Source organism: Oenanthe melanoleuca, chromosome 9 (genome assembly GCF_029582105.1).
Source record: "Oenanthe melanoleuca isolate GR-GAL-2019-014 chromosome 9, OMel1.0, whole genome shotgun sequence".
NCBI classification, from domain to species: Eukaryota; Metazoa; Chordata; class Aves; order Passeriformes; family Muscicapidae; genus Oenanthe; species Oenanthe melanoleuca.
In genome coordinates this window covers 12837951-12846045 of record NC_079343.1, presented here as the reverse complement: position 1 = coordinate 12846045, position 8095 = coordinate 12837951, and the positions used below count along the sequence as shown (strand labels likewise).

The 8095-nt window shown below is 52.9% G+C and overlaps 1 protein-coding gene across 1 annotated transcript; it reads left to right on the top strand.

Moving 5' to 3' along the window:
* The first annotated feature begins 657 nt into the window (after positions 1-657).
* GPR87 (G protein-coupled receptor 87) lies at positions 658-2399 on the top strand. The gene is made up of 2 exons (XM_056499057.1): positions 658-691; positions 1196-2399. Exons 1-2 carry the CDS (start codon positions 658-660, stop codon positions 2209-2211), a joined length of 1050 nt encoding a protein of 349 aa, XP_056355032.1. The 3' UTR covers positions 2212-2399.
* Positions 2400-8095: the final 5696 nt, after the last annotated feature.

The following is an 8095-nucleotide window of genomic DNA, read 5'->3' as shown; positions in this document are numbered from 1 at the left end:
TGGTGCACTCGGTGAGATCTGAACCAGTTTGCCATTTCCTGTCAAAACCTGTAAGCAAAAAATAAATCCCAGAGAAGTTACAACATTTGCAGACTGGCAGAGGAAAGAACAATTTGGAGCACAGCCTTACAAACTGGCATTGGCAAAATCCCCTTGAACAATGTCAAACATCCTGATGCCATCGTGGCATAAATGACTTTCTGCAGGTTTCAGTGTTCCGTGTGTGCCAGTTTCTAGGAAAAAGGAACAGGAACTTTCATTTCCACCCCAATTTGGGGGATGCACTATGAAGTGATACACACATATCTCATAATTTCCAATGAAACTTTTTTACTTCAAGAAGTGAGTGATGATTTAAAAAAAAAATCTGCTCACAGTCATGCATCACAGAAATGAGCAAGAAGAGGGCAAGAGGAGCTGAGAACAGAAGCACTGTGCAGCACCTGCCCTCAGCCAGCCCTTCGCTGGAATTCACAGGGAATTCCTTTCACAGAGCTCCTCTGTGGGGACAAGAGCTCTTCCATTATGCTTTGGTGTTAATTTGGGTTTTTTTCCCCCAGAACATCACCCTGGCACAGGCCCTGCTGCATCCCAGACCCACGGCTGCCAGTGGCACTCCTGAAGAGCATTTCAGCTGAAAACCTACAGCAACAAAGGATGGGGTACAATTTCTCCTATGGAAAGCTGCCAGGTAAAATAACAATGGGAAGAGAAGTGATTGATAAGAGTTTGTTTTATCACTGTCAGCTCCTCCCAGCATTGGAGAGCAGTCAGCCCTTGCAGCTGAGCACTGCGCAGCCCTGCCCCTCAGCCAGCCTGGTTTGCCTCACCAGCCAAGGGCAGAGCATAAACAACACCAAACAAAGTGTACTGAATTCATGGCAGAGTTTATAAGTTTTTCACAAACATTTACATGTGAAATCCTAAAATCCCCCAGTGACTGTGATTTTTAAATACATTTCAGTAAACTAAGCTGAACTGAGAGTTCTGATAGGCCTGAGGAGCCTCTGCAGAGCCTGTCTCATGACAAACAGCTCAGCTCACAAGTGTCAGGAGAGCCAAGGGCTGGGGAGCTGCAGCTCCGATTTATGGCTCAGACAGCCCAGAGAGAGACAGCTCGGAGCTGTCCCGTTTGTCCTGTCCTGTTTGTAGAGCAGCAGAAAGCTCTAAGCTGGTGTTCCCCTCGTTCCCACAGAGAGAGACAACAGCAGCTCGGCCAACGCCAGCTCCGCGGCCGCCGCCCACGACCAGTTCACCACCATCGTGCTGCCGCTGCTCTACCTCCTCATCTTCCTGGCCAGCCTGCTGCTCAACGGCCTGGCCGTCTGGATCTTCTTCCACATCAGGAACAAGACCAGCTTCATCCTGTACCTGAAGAACATCGTGGTGGCGGACCTGCTGATGACGCTGACGTTCCCGCTGAAGATGCTGCGGGACGCGCGGCTGGGCCCGCGGGCGCTGAGCGCGCCGCTCTGCCGCTACGGCGCCGTGCTCTTCTCCGCCAACATGTACACCACCATCGTCTTCCTGGGGCTCATCAGCGTCGACCGCTACCTCAAGGTGGTGAAGCCCTTCGGGGACTCGCGGATGTACAGCATCACCTTCACCAAGGTGCTGTCGGGCTGCGTGTGGGCGGCGATGGCGCTGCTGGCGCTGCCCGGGCTGGTGCTGAGCGGAGCGCTGCCCGCCCGCCGCAGCGGGGACGACTGCCTGCGCCTGAGATCCCCGCTGGGCGCCCGCTGGCACTCGGCCGTGCTCTACATCAACACCTGCACCTTCGTGGTGGTGCTGGTGGTGCTGATCGGCTGCTACATCGCCATCTCCAGGTACATCTACAGGTCCAGCAAGCAGTTCATCAGCTCCTCCAGCCGCAAGCGCAAGCACAACCAGAGCATCAGGGTGGTGGTGGCCGTGTTTTTCACCTGCTTCCTGCCCTACCACCTGTGCCGGATACCCTTCACTTTCAGCCACCTGGACAAGATCTTAGACGACTCCGCACATAAAATCCTGTATTACTGTAAGGAGATGACGCTGTTCCTGTCCGCCTGCAACGTCTGCCTGGACCCGATCATTTATTTCTTCATGTGCCGCTCGTTCTCGCGCAGGCTGTTCAGGAAGTCCAACATGAGAACCAGGAGCGAGAGCATCAGGTCCCTGCAGAGCGTCAGGAGGTCGGAGGTGCGCATCTACCACGAGTACACCGACGTCTGAGGCACGGAGCCCCTGCTGGCCCTGGCAGGGCGTGCGCATCCTGTAAATAAAATGTCTCTGTAGGGATCTGAGCCCGGAGCTCATTAGGGATGCACAGACACGCTGGGTTTGTGCCAGCTCGCCCACAGCTCAGGTCCCATGCCCAGGCACCAGGCTCACTCTGGGCTGGGGGCTGCTCGGGTGGGTGGCCAGGTGGGCTCGCTGGGTGCTTGGGGAAGCAGCACGGGGCTGCCTCAGCTCAGAGAGCAGCCCTGAGCTCAGAGGCTGCAGCCAGGATGGAGCCCTGGCCCGGAGCAGGACACACGGGGGGATGGAGCAGGGCAAGGGCAGGGAGGGCGGTGGAACAGCCCCTGGGGACCCTCAGGGTGACCCTAGACCCTCTGTGCCACCGGGCTCTGTGCCACCCCCAGCCCCTCCGTGCCCCTCCCTGTCCCTGCTTTGGGCCAGCAGCACCCTCTCACCCAGGCTGCACTGAGCCCAGTGATGCTCATGTGGATCAGTTTGCCCTGGCTCACTGGGCATTAAATCACGTTTCAGAGCATAAACTGCTCAGCCAGAGGCCAAGGAGCCGGGAAGGGCAGGCTGGCAGAGCTGCAGTGCCCCGGGCACTCTGTGCCCACTGCCAGCCCGGGCTGCAGTGCAGCTGCACCAGCAGGAGAGGGCAACAGCCCATCAGCCACTGCCTCACACACTGGAGGACTTGCCTTTTAATACACAAAAACAAAAAGGGGTTGACAGGAAAACCCTGAAAATGCAGCACTCAAATAACAAGATTAAGTTCTGCACAAGGACATCTTTCATAAAGTTTTCCACTGAAACACGGGTTTCTTTCTTCTATTTTTTTTTTTTTTTTAATTTAAACACTTGGTTTAGGTTTAGATTTTAGTTTATGAATAATTAAGAAGTTGAAATGTAAGTATGATAATATTTGGATTAATGCAAGTATTATGAAACCACTTACATGATCAGGAGAACATTTCTGGAAAGGAAGACAGAATGCTTTGGGTATTTATCCTACTTTAAATAAAAATACTTTAAATGGCTAAAATACCACAGACAAACCCTGTTTCCCAACCAGCTCTGTAGAAAACTGTTCGCACACAGCAGACAAGTTTGGGATCAAATCTGCCATCCTGCACTCTAAGCAGTCCATGCACACAAAAACCACATTGAGAGAACCATTCTGGGGACTGGGCTGCATGGTTTAATTCTCACAACCACCAGATGAAATCAAGTGAAAATATTTAGGACTGGAAGATCAGCTCTGTGTGCAGACATTCCTAACCAAAGACTGTGTTCAAAGGTCTGACATGGTTAAAGCAAACCAAGGCTGAGTGCTTCTGGTCTCCTTCTACAAGGGCAAATCACCAAGGGTTTGTGGTTAAGCACAAGGTTTAAAGGTTGAACTGTGCCTGGTAATTGCTGTGCTAAGTGCACAGTGACCTTTCCCCAGTGCACTCCCCACACAAGCCCAGCCAAGCCCCAGGGCAGGGGCAGCAGCCCTGGTGGTCCCTGGCAGACACTGGGGGAGGGCAGCTCACTTTCCTTGGCAGGCTGTGTCTGTGCTAATCCTGTGCTAATCCTGTGATAATCCTGGGCTAATCCTGTGCTGATCCTGTGCTGATCCTGCTCTGGACACACTCACATGCAGCACAGCTCTTTGATGCTGTTTGGGAAGTATTTTCCCAGGGCTAAAAATGAACTATACAACAATATCCCAGTCCCCAGACACTAGATAACTGCATTCAGTTTACCCAGATTTAACATGGAATTTTGGTCTCCAGAAGTTCATCCTGAAAGAAAGAGCTACAAGGAAGTTGTACAGAAGGTCTCAGGCCCTGACCTGTCCCTTCCAGAGCCACACCAGGGCAGACATGGACATGAACTGTGGCTGTGCAGCCTCAGATTTAAGAGGAAATACAGTTTTCTGGGTGGAAGTACAACAGCAGATCTGACCCAAGAGTGCAAGGAGCAATTCCTGAACAGCTGAACAATTCATTAACATCTGGGATTTTTTGCATTCAGGAAGATTTGCTTTACAGTGTTTGTAACTCAGATGTAATTCTATCTTACAGACTCTGATTGAATAGCCAAGGCAGAGCTCTTCATGCCAGGGCATTACTGTGGGAGAAATGTGATTTGAACCTGGCCTCAGAGCCAGCTCCAGATCACTCCTGCTGCAGGACTTTTGTCACTACATTTATCTTGTGCTCTGCCTCTGTGGTTTCTCTGGTAATGACCCTTCCTGTGACTTTACACCAGTGCAGCTTCACAGGAATCCTAAAACAGGAAACCAAACCCACCTAAATGTCTCCAAATCTGTCTTTGCATGGGCAGCCAGCAGCATGAATGGAGCAGGGGAAGCACAGATGGGCAGTGGCTGTGACAGGCTCACCCAGCTGTGCTCAGGGCTGGAAGCACAAAACTGAAGAAATGACAAAAGTCAGCATGCAGTGGAGCCCAGGGTGCAGGCAGCAAACAGGATGAGGGTCCTGTGGTCTGTGTTAACCAGAAATGCTCTGCAGAGCCAGCCCACCCCCCCACACACCTCTGTTCTGTAAAATGCACCCACAAACAGCACAAGGTTGGACTGCAGTCCCACCCACAGAGCTCTGCACGTCAGTGTTACCAAGGGATAAAAGACACCCAGTTCTACATCCAGCTGGGGATGAGAGTTCAGCACAAAACTGCAGGGGCAGATCAGTGGGTTTGTCCTCCTCACCCTCCCCAGAACAGACACCACTTGATAAGCTTTTTGTCCACATTAAAGTGGAAAAGATAAAGGAGTTGTTTGTGCAGTTTTTGAGGAGAGTTTATCTTGCATGCAAAAGGAAATCAAAAGCTCTCCATTTCCTGAAAAGGTTGCAGATGCAAAATGTGTGATTCTGAAGTCAGAAAATGAGGTGCTTTAAAAACAGCTGTCTTTTGAGAAAGTGACACGGGGGAAACTGCAAAAATTGTGTCTTTGAAGTACAAATGTGCAACTAGGAAATGTGCTGTCTGTGGCTGAAAGACAAGAGACCCATCTGCAGGAAAGCCTAGCTTGACTAAGTAAGGAAAATTCCTTAATCTAATCCCTCATGAAGCATTTCTAACTCAGTCCAGCACAGTCCCTCCCTCAGCACTCCTCTCCTGCAGAACACCTGCTGGCAGCAGCAGTGGTGGCCCTGGCATGGCCAAGGTGATGGGTGAGCTCCAGACAGACCCTGGGAGCCCCAGAGGCTGTTCCAGGGCAGGAACACACATCCCCCAATCACCCAAACAAAACTGAGCACAGAGCATTTGCTGGCAGATTTGGCAGGGTGAAAACACAGCTACAAGCCCTGCAATACTTTTTTAATGAGCTGGCTTCTAGGGGGATTATCCCAGTGAAATATTTGTCTTGTTCATCCTGCTTGTAGCAATTCCCAGGGCTGGGCACTGGTTCCCCAGGGTCTGCACGAGTTCATGTTCAGGGCTGGGGGCACTGGCAGCTCTCAGCAGGTCTGGGAAGGGCACAGTGAGCTGGGACAGACACCCCTCCTCATGGCAGTGCCCTGTGCTGTCAGATCCTGTTCCAGGGCTCGAGGCAGGAGCCACCAGCCCCACTCTGCCAGCAAAGCCTCAGAGCTGCCACCCAGCCCAGCCCTGCTGTCACAGCACAGGAAGACCCAGGCCACCCCCAGATTCTGTCCCCAGACGTGCTGGGACACCCAGCAGTGCTCTGCCCTCTCTGGCTCTGCATTCCCCTGCTCTGGGACAGGAACCCATCAGCAGGATCCAGGATTCCCTTCTTAGGCCCTGAGCTCAGACAAAATGTTAACAGCTTCTCTCAACAAAACAGCCAGCAGCAGGGAATTTTGGATTTTGGGGGAAGAAGCAGACTTGGATGGCTGAAGGTAAAATCCATCATCAGTTTGTTCCTAAGGCACCTGAAGTGCATGGTGAAGTGCAGGGCCTGCTGGTGACTGTGCTCAGTGCCCTGTTCCAGCCCTTCAGAAACAGCAGCCATATCCTGAGATCCTTAAACACTGGGCTTGGCTGGCATTTTGGAGAATACCCTTGTTTGTATAACAGAGCAGCCTCTTGGTTTGCCCTGCTGGCCAGAGTCATTCCAATGGGGTGAAGCTGTACACAGAGCTCAGGCACCCCACCCACTCTTTGAGCCCTTAATCCTCTGCCCTGGACAGCTGCTTACTTCTCACTGCAGAAAATTATCTGTGCTGCAGCATTTAATCCATCACAGGCTGGCACCTTACACTGGACAGCACTGCACAAACTCTTCTTTGGGGCTTCCTGTGCTCCTTCCTGTCTTAGAGAAACCACAGCCTTTAAACCAAAGCCTGACCTGATTCACGGCTCTCATCCCTGCTTCAAGAAATGACCACGGGGTGCACGGGAGGAGAGGAAAAGCTTGGCTGAGTGGTGTCTTCTGGGGAGCACCTGGGAAGCCTCATTTTTTCTGCCTGATCCAAAGGGGAAGCACGAAATTGTCAATGAAAGTAACACCAGAACTGAAATTGTCAATGGAAGTAACACCAGAACTGAAATTGTCAATGAAAGCAGCACCAGAACTGAAATTGTCAGTGAAACCAAGACCAGAATTGAAATTGTCAGTGAAAGCAGCACCAGAATTGAAATTGTTAATGAAAGCAGCGCCCAAAGCCATCACCCCAAAACCATGGATGGACCACTCCAGCTTTGGGCTGAGTCTCAGGATGGAGAGGGCAGGAGTACTGACAAGAATGTACAGACCATTCTGCCTCCCAGGTTACCCCCTTATTGCACAGAGAGATACTCAATGAAATTTGGGGGAAGGAAGAGACTCCAGGTCCAGGGTAGCTCCCAGTGGCCCCAGGTAAAGGATGTGGACGTGGCAGCAGCACACAGGGAGAAGGTGCCTGTGTTTCCCTGTGCCTTTGGGCCCTTCTGCACAGACAAACCCTCACAGAAGCACAGTCCATGGGGAATTGTGTGTTTTCTGCAGGGTTTAGGTGACACGCTGCCAAGCAGAGCTCAAGTCCTGCACTAAATGTTTACTTGCTCTAAGGTACACAATGTACATATTTGCCCATTTTTAAATAAACATTTAAACCTCGATTTATCTCCCCAAACCTCAGCTCTCTCTCAGAATACACTCTTTTCCTACAGCCACAGAGGAAATAATAGTTCTTCTGTTACCATACATCCCTGCTAATTCTGTGCTTGGTTTCAAAGCCTCCCAGGAAATTTACGGGAAGAACAGGAAGGGAGGAAGCCAAACGGGTATTTAAGGTTAAAAGGAAAGAATAGCACGAAAAAGAAGAGAAAGGAAACAGAAACCCCGAAGAGCCACCGAGTATTCCCAGAATCGTGTCCCAGCGCCAGCAGGCGGGGCTCAGCCCGGTTCGAAGCCCAGGAGGTCGCACAGCCTGGGAACAGCTCGAGAAAATCCAAGTGCGGCAGCTGGGAGCGCTCGGCTGTGCCGGCCGCGCTGTGCCGGGCGCGCTGTGCCGCTGCCGGAGCTGCTGGGCACAGCTGGGCGGGGAGCGGGGCCACAGCTGGACTGGGAGCGGGGCCACAGCTGGACTGAGAGCGGGCACAGCTGGGCTGAGAGCGGGCACAGCTGGGCGGGGAGCGGGCACAGCTGGGCGGGGAGCGGGGCCACAGCTGGGCGGGGAGCGCGGGCACAGCTGGACTGGGAGCGAGGGCACAGCTGGGCTGAGAGCGGGCACAGCTGGGCGGGGAGCGGGGCCACAGCTGGGCTGAGAGCGGGCACAGCTGGGCTGGGAGCGAGGACACAGCTGGACTGAGAGCGGGCACAGCTGGGCGGGGAGCGAGGGCACAGCTGGGCTGAGAGCGGGCACAGCTGGGCGGGGAGCGGGGCCACAGCTGGACTGGGAGCGAGGACACAGCTGGGCGGGGA